We start from the raw sequence: 15,560 nt of genomic DNA, 5'->3' as shown, positions 1-15,560 counted from the left end.
TCGTACCTTGCCGTCATGAAAATTAATTATTCATTCTTATATGAAGGTATTTAAAAAAAAGTGTGAAGTTCTTTGTGTTGTCAATCAAGTTACAGCAAAGAATAACTATGTTTTTTCCAAAAAAAAAACATTTCTTTAACAATTTTCTAAACAATTGCAGATCCCTTCTTCCTACCGATGCAGCAGGTGGACAAAGGTGCCATTCGCTTCGTGCTCAGTGGTGCCAACATCATGTGCCCCGGTCTGACTTCTCCTGGAGCCCGCATGAGCTCTGTAGAGAAAGGACAGGTGGTCGCTGTCATGGCGGAAGGCAAGGAACATGCTTTGGCTATCGGCATGACGTCACTGTCTACTGATGACATGTAAGATTCAAATTTTATTTATTCTTCTTTATTTGTTACTGTAACCCATTAATTCTCAAGTCTTGCAAGGTTTTCGTCTCTCATTATTAAAGTTTTTGTTCAGGGAGGTTAACTCATTAAGATTCCACTAAAAGGATAAATATGTTTTGTTTGTAAATTCCTAGGTCGGGCAGTGATTGTTTTCTGATTGATTTTACGTTTTTCAATTGTATCCGAAAGTTTGGCAGCATGTCCAATAAATAGCAGTAGGGTCGGTCGGTGAGATGTTATTCATACATAGATATAAAACTTTTCTTTTTGTTTACAGTGCTAAGGTGAACAAGGGCGTCGGCATAGAAAACTGCCACTACTTGAATGACGGCCTCTGGCAGATGAAACCAGTGAAGTAATTCTTCACCTTCGGCGATATTATGTTTCTAACTTATTATTAAGCTTTCTTAAATAAAACATTATAATTTCAACCAGTTTTTTATTCTTTACTTTGACCTGAATCATATATAGCAGCGATACACCTTTTCAACCAGAATGTATATTTTGTATGTTGAGGCGAAACTACAATATGTATATGCTTTATGACTTCACGCAACCCGTACCCACAAACCTAGAAAATTTGGTACTTGTAAGCCCAAAAAGTTACATTAAATAATTTTAATGGTTTCCTATCACTAGGCAAAATGCCAAGAAAATGTTAATTCAATGGAAATATTGAAGAACTTTACGAAATTGCTTTGTAAATTATGAGACATTTTCTGCAAAGAAAGTGAGTGTAAGTATGATGTAGAAGTGTAAAACTTAATTATTCTGCACCATATTTCAGAAAACCATACCTACCTGCGGATAGGTACATTTAGTAAGTTATACAACCTTATATTAAAATGTTTAGATCATTACCTAACATTTACCTACACTATTTTTTTTTTTTTATATATTGAGCAATAAAATAAATAGATTTCAACCAGCAAAAGAAATTGAAAACTACGTCACGATTTATAATAATAGAAGAAGAAATATCGTAAAAACATAATTAAATCAAAGTCACTGAATTTGTTCTTAAATTTCCCGCCAATTTACGTTCCGTTTAAGTGAATTTTTGAATAAAATTAAAATATTATTTATAAAATTACAAATAATTTACAAAATAATTACAATTGTGTAACTTTCGTTACTAATGAGAATCCATTGATGGTTTACATAATTATGACAATTTCCTTATCTTCACACAACCATTAGAGCCGACAACTAACGTGAATTGGAACGTATATTGTTTTTAACAATGGCGGCTGCACTTGTTAGTTCGTCTCGTCAGGGTAAATAAATTACTTTTTTATTAGAAACAAGCATATATTCATTGTTTTTCAATTGTGAAATGAATTAAATAATACTATTTCATTTTATTACGAGTTATTTCTTTTCATAATCAAGTTTTAAAAGTTTCTTGCATGGACGTTGGCTATCAGCTGTTCGTGAGTTGTATTTTTAATATTTTTGAGTAATTAGTGGTTTATATCATGTGCAATTAGAGTTATTCTATTATGTAGGTAATGATAATAATTATTGTATGACCTTGTTAAACAACGTTATGCAATAAAGATACTAAATATAAAAGTTCAAAGTTCACACTTGGATTGTTTTGGTTGTTGTTTTACGTACTTTTTTAAAACTTTTCAGTGGGGAGGCTAACAAATGCTGCAAGGAGACTATATTCAGATTACCCTAAAATAACCACGCATTATACAATCCACCCTAGGGAAAAGGACCCAAGATGGAAAGGTGAGTGATAACCTCTAGATAATAATAAAACAAACACGTCACTGTTTTCAGTAAGTTTACAGTGCAAAATATCAGATAAAAATCTGAATGTTGATATTTGCACCTTGTGTGGCGGACTCAATCAACAATGTTATCATAGATAGTAGTTTCTAAGCAGAGTTAAATATGACCTACATACATAGAACTCGATTTAAATACATTAATTAAATGAGGCTGCTCGAACGGTAATTACCACACTGAAAGACTGAACGCGTATAATGTTAACATTAATCTATTTTAGATGGTCCCTAAAATTATTTCTAAAGCACAAAACAAACTTTACATCCGCAAAGATCCTTATCACATCATTACTTTGAAACACAATCTTGCCGCTTCATCTTTAATGTACATCATCATTATTATGCTCGAATACCTTTGAAATGTACAGAAATCAGCATGGAGAGGGTTGCGGAGGAGACAGACATCCTCATCATAGGGGGTGGTCCTGCCGGTATGTCTGCTGCCATCAGAGCCAGGCAGATTGCCGAGGAAAAGGGAGCTGTAAGTAGTCTGATGTTTTTTTTTATGTGTCCCCATGAGGGTAAAACCGCCTTGTGAGGGAGTTTATTGCGATACTATACACTAATAAACTAATCTGCTATTTGATACAGATAGTTATCTATCTGATGTTGTACAGTTTAATGTCCAATAGAACTATAACAGGAAAGACATCTCTATAAAAAAACAAAAACACCCTAAATACAGCAACTGGACTTAGCCAAATAAAGTTTGTTGAATTTAATGAGTTCCATAATCTACTTCCTATTTATCACACATTCCATGATCTACATTATGTATCCTTAATCACTTCATTTGAGTCAGTATTGTCTTTAGGACAGGGCTAACTCAAGGGCGCTACAAGACAAGGTGCTGATTGATTCGTTACCCAGGCATGTACTGCAAGGTAGCTCATTTTTTAATTATCTTCCTATTTTATTACAGGAAGTAAGAGTAACCCTCTTAGAGAAAGCAGCAGAAATCGGCGGACACATTCTTTCAGGAGCATGTGTGGATCCTATAGCTCTAGACGAGTTAATACCAGACTGGAAGGAAAAGGATGCACCAATGAACACTCCAGTCACATCTGATAAGTTTGGTATTCTTACAAAAGGTGGTGGCAGGATCCCTTTACCTGTTTTTAGAGGTAAGTCTTAAAATAATAATATATTTTTAATGGTTCCATGCATGTGCATTCACATAAATATATTCATCTGTATATCAACCTGTTAAGAGGTTGATTTAAAGGAAAACTATCCTTTTTACACAAGTATTCCATTGTCTCCATGTCAAACTACATCCATTTCTAAACAAACTACCGTATTTTATAATATTAGTAGATTAGGGAAGTGCGACTGATAGTTGAAAAATGGTCTGGTAACATACTAGAATAGAATAGAATGTATAGAATACTTTAAATATGAAAGGTATATTATATTGGCAATGTGTTTGCATTGCAATGGTTGTAATCATCTTTAGAAATGAAGACTTATGTAAGCAATGAAGAGACTTATTCTCTTTAGTTTTTCTATTTTATCATTACCATGATCTGTATACATTGCATACAGACCTCTCTACTAATTTGTTGGACTGATACTAATTAGTAATTTCTATTATTGAGAGAACTCATGGTAGACCAATACAAGCCTCTTAGACCATATCAGTCTACAATTAATCAATAATTGTTTTCAGGGTTACCCAACTACAATCATGGCAACTACGTAGTAAGGCTAGGACATTTAGTTAGATGGCTCGGGGAGCAAGCAGAGGCGGCTGGTGCAGAGGTAATGAATCAATTTCTGTCTATAATATATTTATTTTTATGTTTTACCATTTGACGTCGATTGAACATAGGCTGCACTATATTTTTTAAAATAATGTTTGAGACAGACTAACATTTAAGAGGGAAAAGAATATTATCCGATATTGGCTGATGTTCAGATGGACGATTTGTTTCCCCATTGGTTTAGTATCAAAACAAATTTACGTTCAAATTAAAATGGTAGGTGTAATGAGACATTAAAACACTCATTAACTAGAAATATTTCATATTTTACCATATATCACTACAAAAAGTATCATACTAAAAAGCAAAAGTAGTAAACTTGTCATTAAGAAAACTAGTTGTGTACATCAAATTATCAATCATTTCAATAATTACGAAAATATTGTGTAATCGCTCAATCTGTACAAGACCTCCCTAGAAGGCTGGAACTAATTAATAACGATGTTATCTTTACTGCTTATCATCTCAATGTCACTTACGTCATGTTTCAATGCCGAAATAGCCGTGTTATCATTATTAAACAAAAAAAGAAAAATATTGTATATTCACGCCTATTTTTTGCATAGGATTAAAATTTTGATAATGGTGACTTAATTATGATACAGAAAAATGAAATAACACTTTCTTTTGAATTGATTAATGTCAAAAAGTTTCGTCAGCGACCCTGCCAGGATTCGAACCTGGAATCTTCTGATCCGTAGTCAGACGCGTTATCCGTTGCGCCACAGGGCCAGTTGTATATTTGGTCGAAATACATGACCTAATTACATACACACATAATATCACGTGTTATTCCTATAGGGGTAGGCACAGACCAGAGCTAATAAATGAATCAATCGGGTAAAAAATCGCAATACTACAAAAATAAAAAAGAAAAGAAAAACAACGCATGTTCTTTTTTAACCTACCTACTAAACAAGAGTTCTTAATTCGTCCTCAAATTATTTCTTTATCTATCAAAATCATGCGTACTTTCTCATCAAACCATTCATTTTTTTTTCTAGTGACTAATGGAATTTGTCCTGTTCAGGTATGGCCAGGTTGCGCCGGCGCAGACCTCATCTACCGTGACGACGGTTCACTGAAGGGCGTGGCGACCGGCGACGTCGGCATCGCCAAGGACGGCAGCCCCAAAGACATGTTTGAACGAGGCATGGAGTTCCATTCCAAAATCACTATATTTACTGAAGGTTGGTTTCATTCCTTGTCATTTAATTTTAAGCTTCAAAGGACTTATTTTATACAGAAAATACTTGATAACCATTTTTTATATGATAATGATTATTTTCGAAATACGATAATACTCTAATAAGCACTTGAGCCAAATTGTACAGAAATATTAGATTTCGGTGTAATATGAATTAAGTACCGAATAGATAAATAATATGCTATTTTGTGTTAACAGGTTGCCACGGTCACTTAACAAAGATGGTGTCGAACAAGTACAATCTTCGTGAGAATAGTGAGCCGCAGTCATACGGTATTGGACTTAAAGAACTGTGGGAAGTCACACCAGAGGTAAGTTCGCTATAATTGTTAATTTACACGAACAATTTATTTAGAACTGTATTTTATTGTGTTTTGGTACTGTTATTAAAAAACACTGTCAAGAATACTAAGTCGCAGACGCCATGCTCATTTAAAACTAGTTATTAAGAGAAAATTAAAATTTAAAGGTACGGCCAGAGATGTGCAAGATTGCTCGACGGTGCGGGAAAATCTTAACTGATTTATTGGTCTTTAATAACATAGTTCTTGAAGGTATACAAAGTGAGAGAGGAAGCTCTAACTCACCAGTGCACGCGTTTTGTAATTTTATTGTTATTATCTATGTTCCAGAACCACAAGCCAGGCCTAGTCGAACACACGATCGGCTGGCCTCTAGACAAGAACACGTATGGCGGTTCATTCATCTACCACCTCAACGTGGCGGAGGGCGAAGCTCCCCTGGTCGCTGTCGGCTTCGTCGTCGGCCTTGACTACTCCAACCCTTACCTCAGCCCTTTCAGAGAGTTCCAGAGGTTCAAGACTCATCCATACGTCAAGCCTATGTTTGAAGGTATGTTTACTTTCAATTTGTAAAACAAAGCCTTACCTTTGTCATACTCCATCAATGTTATGAAATTAAGAGACTATCTTCGAATTAAAATATCATGAGTTGTAATATTGTGATGTTTTATGATACTAACATTTCATGTTTAAGCCAACAATCTATAAAATGACACAAAAGCAAAATATATCTTATGACTAAAGCAAAAATTTCCCTGCCTCCAATAATGTTAGATCGCATAGGTTTTATTTTAAGGCTTCTTTTATTATCTCACATTAAATCCCAATAAGTTCTAATAGCTCCCTTATGTTCTTCGGTTGCTGTGGTGAGCTTTTATTAGCAATACATTTTAATTTATAAACTGTTATGCAGGTGGTTCCCGCGTGGCATACGGCGCCCGAGCCCTAGTAGAAGGCGGGTGGCAGTGCCTGCCGCGGGTTGTGTTCCCGGGCGGGGTGCTGGCGGGCGACTCGGCCGGCTTCCTCAACGTGCCCAGGATCAAGGGCACGCACAATGCCATGAAGAGCGGTACGTCACAGCATCACTATTAGAAAATTCATTTCTTTATCATTTATCACTATTAAATTACACATAAGTCGATCGACATTTGATTGGTAAAACCATACTAAAATATATAATACAATTTATGAACTGGACCGAAATCTTAGAAGCGGTTGAGGATTTGAATCTAAATCCAATCTCCCATGATGATTCAGAGATGTTGGTGTAAATAGAATGTTGATCTGATTGACTTGACTCATTGCTTGTATACCGGACTTTGTGTTGCTGCGACTCTCATTCAAGGTATTAATGTGTCGGAAAACATTATGAGAAAGCTCGCACATCTGACGGTTCTTTAAACAGATTTTGAAGTAATTTAGAATTCCTTAACGCTTTGATGGCCCTGCAATATTATTTTTAAAATTCCAATAATAAACTCTAGTCTAATTATTGAATATTTTAGGTATGTTGGCGGCTGAAGCGGCGATGGACCTCATAATATCGGGAGAGGCGACACATGACACCGGAGTGACGCCCGCGCAGTACGAAGAGAAACTCAAACAGTCTTATATTTATAAAGAACTTAAGGTGTGTTATATCATCAATTACTATATTGTGTAGTATATTATAACACTGTGAATTGAGACATCGCAATTATTCGATCCGATTAAAGGACAAGCTAAGAAAAGTTAATGTAGGTAATAAATTAATTAAATTAATGATCACGACGAAAGTTTAAACAGTACGGTAGAACGGGGTTACTTTTGAATGCAGGGGCTACTTTAAAATGTAAAGAAATGGACATGTTTAGGGTCAATTATACTATTTAAAATGCTACAATTTTGTTCACAGTGATATTTACTACCGGGAACCGGACAACTGAAATCGTCACTAACTTTTTGTGCGAGCTATTAACTTATTTCTATTATCAAATTAACCCCAAATTTTCCTAAAGTCACCCCGTTCTACGGTAGTTAACTTGCTTGTCGAATAATAATATGAATTTGAGTATTTGATTAGTTATATTAACAACTAATTAAAAAGTTGATTGGCTTATAAATAAAAAAAGACCCTCTACCTTACAGATTTGAATCGAATTGTTGATTGTTTCAGTTCAGTTCCGTGCATTAAAAATGTGTTCCATCTATAAATGTTTTTGTGTATTACAGCAAGTGCGTAACTGCCGGCCATCATTCCACACGTCACTGGGCTTGTACGGCGGCTTAGCGTACTCCGCCTTCAGTACCGCACTGCGGGGTATGGAACCCTGGACCCTTAGCCACGGCGGTAAGTACTTCACCCAAGATTGCTTGATTTTTTTCAGTTGTCTTATGAAGAATCAATAGATAGCCTGGTCTTCCTTAAATTCTTGCAACGTATAAAGACTACTACACACATGCCGGCGGCAATGCCGCCGGGTTCATGCCGAGCGGCTATGCCGCCGGCAATACGAGCCGCCGGCACATGCCGCACAAAGCCGTCAAGCATCATTCCGGTTGTGACAGTCACATAGAACGCTAGTGAAGTGAAAATTTTTTTGGTTGGTTGGTTACAATGAATACGAAAATCATCAGCACTGCCGCCGCAGTTGTAATTTTTATTTTAATAAGAAAAAAAAACAAAAGGACGAGAAGGTTTTGGGTGCGCCCAAGTTTACAAAATAGAAAATGGCAGAACGGTACTGTAATGATAGAAGAGTATAAAAAAGATGATGTGGGATGTCAACGTTTGCGCAATAGTATGTTCTTTGGGTTTCTGAGAATGACATAATGAAGATTTTGAATTTTTGCTAGAGAGTACTGAAGTGTACATTAGCAAAAAAAATACTGGCTGGAGAAAGGCTATACCCGCTAAAGAGAGGTTGGCAGTAACGTTGCGGTTTTTAACTACAGGAGAAAGTTATTTCAGCCTTGGAGAACTGTTTAAAATTTCACCACAACTTCTTTCCTCACTGATTCCCGAAGTCTGTCAAGCAATAATATCAAAACTTCAAATTAAGGTAATCATTTTTTTATGACTCACTCTTGATATTCACAGGAAAGGTCACTCAAAGGGAATCCTAGAGGGGAAGCTAGAGAACATCATAACCTAATTTAAATTTGTACTCTATTGACCAAATAAATTTTTTTTTATTTTATTTTTATTTACGATATGGCCTGAATATATGTGATATTGCTGGAATTGGATAATATTTGAGTATAGCATTACATTTAGGCTTACAAGCTCATATGCTAAACGTTTAAGTATTTTATTTTTGAATGTTTATTTTAAATTAATTTTTATTTCCTTTTTCTCTTCTAGATGCCAACCACAGAAGAAGAATGGCTTTCGGTGTCACGTTTGTTTTTCAAGAAATGGAATGTTCCCAATTGTTGTGGATCCATTGATGGGAAACACATACGTATACAATGCCCCAATAATAGTGGCTCAGAATTTTTCAATTATAAATCGTATTTCAGTATTGTGTTGTTGGCATTAGTCGATGCTAATTATAATTTTTTATACGTCGATATTGGTTGTCAAGGAAGAGTTTCGGATGGGGGTGTTTTTAGAAATAGCTCGCTTTACGATGCATTACGAAATGAATCTATAAATCTACCGACACCAAGACCTTTACCTGGACGGACTATGAATGTACCATTTTATTTCCTTGGTGATGATGCTTTTCCGATTTCTCCTAACTTAATGAAACCATTTCCTGGACAACATGAGCAAGGATCTCCGAAAAGAATATGCAATTACAGATTTTGTAGGGGAAGGAGAGTCGTGGAAAATGCTTTTGGCATATTATCGGAAAAAATCAGAATATTTCATTCAATAGCTAATTTACAGCCAGAGAAAATGAAAATTATAGTAATGGCTTGTGTATGCCTGCACAATTTTATCCGAAGAAATGACGTTGATGTTGAGGATAATATGATAACGATACCGGCACCAAATATTGAAATAAATCGAAATTTGGAACCTTCAATGGTCAGAAATGAGTTGATGAACTATTTTCTTTCAGAGCAAGGACAACTTCCATGGCAAAATTACATTTCATAAATCAAACATATTTTTATTGGGAACAACGTTTATTTAGCATATAAGTATCTATATAATGATATTTTAAGTAAAATTTTAACTTTTGTCAGTACAAGTCTGACAGTACCTCTCGCCCTGCCCGGGGTAGGAGGTCTCATGTGATGATTTTAACAAGTTAAAAAAAAAAGAAAAAAAAAACGTAAAAATTTGTTAATCTGTGTTTGCCTCATTAATCTCACTATCAATCACAATGTACCAGTACAATCATAGTTTTAATTATTAAATTCTTAATGTAGCATCATAAATCTAAAAGAGTTTTAATTATTTTCCAAATATGAAAAATGGCTGTCCTGAGTATCAGAATTGTCGGTATAATTAGAATGGCTAGTGGAAGGACGTACACTTTCAGGTGTCGAAGTGGTAAAATATCCTTGAGCTGCCGCCACCGTGGAAGGTCTTGAGTAAACGCCCATTTCAGCCTGATAAATTATATTATTAATATGATGTTGTACTGTAGATATTGTTATGGGATCCATTTTTCGTATTTTATTTGCTATGTGTTCTCCGAATACCGAGGCATCGTCGCGAGCAGATGACGAAGCTGACATATTTTTTAAAACTTGTAGAGCTTCGGCAATATCACTGTCTCCATCAGTACCGCATCTCCTTTTCCGGGAACTAGTCGCTGTTGCATTATCTTGATGACTGTACTGCGAATGCGTCTGTAAATAGAAGTGTCTTCACTTTAGAATATGTTCTGTGACCGCGAGTAGTTAGTCTGTGATAAAATAAAGAAAAATAGGAAACATGAATACTTACATCATTCTCACTATTTACTGTGGGTAGTGGTTTATTTTTGTCTCGCAAAAAGTGCAATGCCTTGTAAGCAAACCACTTTGGTTCCTGTACATCGTCTGTGCTTGCACCAGATTTGTACAACTGTTCAACTTTCTTTTTTTCCCGAAAATAATGAGAGGTTAAATTTTTTAACTTTCTCTCTACTTCGCCTTTATCAATGTTAAATACACTTGCAATTATATTCAAGGCGTCCATTCGTTTGTTCCTATTCTTATGGTCTGCATTTCTGGGATTCCATAATATATCATTTTCATGAAATTTTTCAATTAATAGCAACACAGTTTCGTCGTCCCAATGAAACGACATTTTAATTTGTTGAATATAAACCGCACACCACTACCGCTCGAATGCCAGGCACGAACTGAGCCGCGTAACCCGCCGGCACACCCCGGCGGCCATGCCGGCGGTTCCTTTGTGCGGCAAAGCCGGCGGCTTTGTATGCCGCCGGGTGCACGGCGGCTTGGCCGGCGGCTTACCCGGCGGCCCTGCCGCCGGCACTGTGTGTAGGAGCCTTTACATACATAAAATAGCTAATACATACATACATAATTTCGCCTTTTCCCCTATGGTTAGACAGAGGCCAAAAAACGCCAGTTGGTACGATCATTTTAAATTTTTCTTGCCTCATTAATCTTCTCATACAAGACCTTGAAATGGTCAATAGTGGATATTAAATCCCTAGTCCTAGATAATTAGGAAAACCAAAAGTTTAAATGTTGTTATGTTTCCTAGGTGCGGATCACGCAAAACTGAAGCCTGCCAAAGACTGCCAGCCGATAGAGTATCCCAAACCTGATGGTGTTGTTACCTTCGATCTGCTATCCTCAGTCGCTCTCACAGGTAACATAGTTATTATTAATATAAAACACATGGTCTTACCACACATCTTTCAGCCCTCCAGGAACTTAATATTTTTCAATAGTATTATAAAAAAAGAAGAGTAGAATATTTTTTTTAAATCGCGTCAAATTGAGAACCTCCTCCTTTTTATGAAGTCGGTTAAAAAGTGTAATGTATGAAAAATGGGGATGGTTAAATCATGAACATTTTAAGATCCAGGGGTCTTGAAAAACTCAGCCTATGTTAGTTTAAGGGGATGCGTTATTATAATGTCTAGTAAAATTAAAAAACCCTTAAAATAAATTGTCTATTTTTGTTTTTAAACCTGTATTACTGTCCCACTGCAGGGCAAAGGTCTCCTCCTTAACGAGGGGGAGGGGTTAGGGCTTGAGTGCACCACGCCAGTCAACAAATTTTTAGGCAAGGTTTCATCACGATGTTTTCCTTTAGAGCAAGTGATAATTATTTCTAAAACACTCATAACTTCGAAAAGTCATTGGTGTGTTGCCTGGAGTTCGAACCTGCAACCACTTGCGTCGGAGGCGCCAACTAAAACCAATTTTACTTTAGTCTGAAAAAATTATGTATAAAAACTGATTTATTATTTACTTTCAGGCACAAATCACGAGGCGGACCAGCCGGCTCACTTAACGTTGAAGGACGACTCAGTACCCATCAAACGTAACCTTGCTGAGTTTGATGGCCCTGAAGCGCGCTTCTGTCCTGCAGGTCAGTAAATTAATGCCAAATTACTATAATAGTGACGTCATATGCTAGTTTTTATATACCTAAATGTGTTTTTGTTAAGCTAACTGAATTCATAGTCTAAGTAGGTACCGGAATTTGAGTTCCTATTATAATGGAATAGGGTGCCCGGTGTACCATTGGTATGGCTGTCCAGTTCAAATGCACTCCTTTGTAATTGATGAAGTAATTGATGGCATTATATTTATTATGTAACCAAATTTAAAGTACCTAGATCTTAATTTTGGCACTTAAGTTTGACGCACTTTAAAATAACAATACAGCATTAGCTTTAATATTTAAAGGATTAATATTATTATTTAATGTAATAATATTGTTATGTAAATATTTTGTTTTTTGTTAATTATTCATAGTTTAGTTTAGAATAATATTTTATTGATGTTAAAAGTATGTAAAAAGTTTTCTGTAAATACGCAACTCTTGTTTAGTGCTGAATAAATGTTTATTATTTTTAATTATAAAAAAATAATATTAGAAAGCCATGTTATTTTTACATCATATGAAAATATCATTTCTGTCACAGAAAGTTCTACGAGAATTATATTACTATTTATCCGTAAAGTACAGTGGAATCGTTGATATAAAATAGATGTTCTATATAAGTACGTGAATATTACAATATAAACATTATGTCGACTATTTGTACAGGTGTGTACGAGTTCGTGCCTATGGAGTCTGGTGACGGTCAACGATTACAAATCAACGCACAAAACTGCATACATTGTGAGTAATAAATACACAACATGAATATCATTAATTTAATGTTTACATTGTTATATAGAAGAATGTTTTTACGAAAGTATATATGTTACTGTAAAAGCCCGAACGGTGGTAAATCCTAAGATTTTCCGGTATAACCTAAGATTTACCAACTCGCAATGGTAAAAGTCCGAACAATTATTTTATTTCGAACTTTTACCTATATTCACTTAATGATGTCGAGATGTCGCCGGAGCCCCGCTTCGCGGGGCTCCTCCTTCTGGGTGGTTAAAAAAAAATAACCACGAAGGCTAAGGTGCCACCTTAGCCTTCTAACCTAACCTACCCATGTCGCTTTGCCCAAAGCTCCTTTATAACTATGTCACAGTATATAATTATACCGTGAAATAGTTATAAACATAGTTATGAAGGAGGATTTTTTTATATATCGTAACATAGTTTTTAAACTCTGGCTTGTTCGGACTTTTACCATTGAGAGTTGGTAAATCTTAGGTTTTACCGGAAAATCTTAGGATTTGCCACAGTTCGGGCTTTTACAGTAACATATATAAGACAAAACATTAAGTAGGTAAGGGGAAATCCAAAAATGACGGAAAACGGTCATTTTTCGTCAAGTGGATGGTCAGTCAATTTTATTCATCTTCATTACCCACATTTGTTTCTCAGGGATATTTTTTAATTCCTACGATATGAATAGAAGGATATCCGTGATCCCTACTTAGACGAGCCTGTATCATTAGGACTAAGTTCAAAGGGAATTTTCGTAGAAAAAATCGTAATAAATATAATAAAAAGCGTTATAACGTAAGCAAAGTCCCTAACCCACACTTGCTTAGCGTGCCACACTCAAGGACTAACACCTTCTTCATTCATAGAGTGGAGACCCTTGCCCAGCAGTGGGACTCTGTGGGACATAAGTAAATTAATTATTTAATATTTCAATGTAATTTCAGGCAAGACATGTGACATCAAGGACCCGTCTCAGAACATCAACTGGGTGGTGCCGGAGGGCGGCGGCGGCCCTGCCTACAACGGCATGTAAACTGCCAACGACTGCTAGCTAACTGACTGTGTGGAAGTTTCACTGCGTTCTCATATCTGGTAGACAATACAAATCTTTACCTCTGGATAAGTACCGGTATTGTTGCACTATCTGCAGAATAGTCTGTGAAACCGAAGTAATGATTTACTATTTGTGGGCTGTTGCATAGTGGCAATACGCAAGATGGCAGCACTATGGCGTAAGATCGATTATGTCTTATTTAACACAGAATATTAGACAATAATATATCATTAAATATGCGATTCCGGAATAATTATGTTGTCTTTACAATATGACATTGTGTTGTTTAAAAACTGCATAATATTTATGTTACAAAAATTAGTAGTTGTATTCTCTACCAGATATTTCAAGTCAACGGTGAAACGATCCTTTGAATGAATGCATTCGTACAATTAGAAAAAAATCATAACTCGTAACCTCATCACAGAAATATTATATTTTTCGAACTTTTTGTCTTAACTCACTCTACAAAAGAAAGCATAATAAATGACTAGACTAATCAATATTTAAAGATTACTTTACGTACATTTTGTAACCATTGATTTTATGTAAAATTAGGGAATATTTCAAGTTACCTGTAAATAAATCTTATTATATAGCGACAAATGTAATTATATTTGCTAATACGACTTGTACGTACTTGTATAAATATATTGTATGAATCATTGAGTATATTTATGACTTGTCGATGTATGCGTGGTCCCTATTAGTATGTAAGTGTTAATTTTACACAAGGAATCAAATAAATTATATTTTAGATAGACGTTCTTTTATTACCCTAAATTCTAGTGATGATAATGAGTGTACCAGTGTCTACCAATTCACTTAAAATGCAGTTATTTATATTATCTGCATCCGCGATAACAGACACAATAGTGAATCAATTTGCATGTTTACATGTGATTCACATGGACTAAAGCCTGTCATTGCCCCAGCTAAGCCCAGGTAAATTGTGTGTTTGTGTCGAATAGACGCTGCATCTTCCAGAAGAAATTGACATTCGTACATTTCGAATAGCTGTAAAGCAGCCATAGTCTAATTACCGTCTTATTCATAAAAATAAATGAAGTTACGAAAGGCTTCTAAAGTGTTTTGTTTCTTTCACTCCTTAGCGAAATGAAAAAGAGAAAATATATTATATGTAGTAGCATTTAACTAAGATAGGTTAATAGTGTGTTTATGAATAAGAGGAATAATAATTTTGTAATGAGCCTTGTAGGTAAAGTTTGCGGCTGGCGAACCGCGTTGGTTTATACACTTCTAGGTTTAGAATTTGAGTAACTGGTAGCCTGATTGATAAACTACTTTATTCTTAAAAAAACGACATTATTATTTATAATCTAGTTATATCGCTGGACTATAGAGTTACAATCAAACCTTCTTACAAAGTCTACAATTTATCTTCTACATTTATCATGATCCTATCAAAGCACATTTACTTGACAGTGTGACAAAATGTCGTATAGTTTCAGTATATTTTGAGCGTAATTCTTGATAAATTGCAGTGGAATGTAGTCGAGATGATCTCAGTGATACCTCTCGCGTTTTTATGGGCCGTGGTATGTAATTTATGTTCTTTATTGCCCTCTTTTCTTTAACAATATGTACATGGTTCTTGTGCCTTTTATATTGCCGATATCTTGAGGATATAGTCTTAGAGAACGGAAGCGAATAAAGCTTTTAAAATAACTATGAAGGAACGGTAAAGGAATATATTATCGCGATGAAACTTTACATGCCTGAGAGTTTTTGAGAATAGTTCTTAAAGGTATGCAAAGGAATCTT

At 35.4% G+C, this 15,560-nt stretch overlaps 2 protein-coding genes and 1 non-coding gene across 3 annotated transcripts in view; 2 read left to right on the top strand and 1 right to left on the bottom strand.

Moving 5' to 3' along the window:
- The window catches only part of MCTS1 (malignant T-cell-amplified sequence 1 homolog), a 64,766-nt gene extending 63,943 nt beyond the window's left edge, over window positions 1–823 (top strand). The window contains exons 4-5 of the mRNA XM_076126284.1: window positions 161–362; window positions 670–823. Coding sequence (XP_075982399.1) covers window positions 161–362; window positions 670–751 — 284 coding nt within the window. The 3' untranslated portion in view covers window positions 752–823. The remainder of the gene's footprint in view (window positions 1–160; window positions 363–669) is intronic.
- Window positions 824–1,595: 772 nt separating this feature from the next.
- Window positions 1,596–14,536, top strand: Etf-QO (electron transfer flavoprotein-ubiquinone oxidoreductase). The gene is made up of 15 exons (XM_076125927.1): window positions 1,596–1,669; window positions 2,031–2,132; window positions 2,560–2,672; window positions 3,114–3,315; window positions 3,861–3,952; window positions 4,985–5,144; window positions 5,360–5,472; window positions 5,794–6,013; window positions 6,377–6,532; window positions 6,969–7,093; window positions 7,675–7,792; window positions 11,120–11,227; window positions 11,843–11,956; window positions 12,641–12,715; window positions 13,666–14,536. Exons 1-15 carry the CDS (start codon window positions 1,636–1,638, stop codon window positions 13,752–13,754), a joined length of 1,821 nt encoding a protein of 606 aa, XP_075982042.1. The 5' UTR covers window positions 1,596–1,635; the 3' UTR covers window positions 13,755–14,536.
- Window positions 4,614–4,686, bottom strand: TRNAR-ACG (transfer RNA arginine (anticodon ACG)). The gene has a single exon. It is a non-coding gene; the product is annotated as a tRNA-Arg (tRNA).
- Window positions 14,537–15,560: the final 1,024 nt, after the last annotated feature.

The sequence above is a fragment of the Anticarsia gemmatalis genome, chromosome 18 (assembly GCF_050436995.1).
Source record: "Anticarsia gemmatalis isolate Benzon Research Colony breed Stoneville strain chromosome 18, ilAntGemm2 primary, whole genome shotgun sequence".
Lineage (NCBI taxonomy): Eukaryota > Metazoa > Arthropoda > Insecta > Lepidoptera > Erebidae > Anticarsia > Anticarsia gemmatalis.
This window is presented reverse-complemented; position numbering and strand designations above follow the sequence as displayed.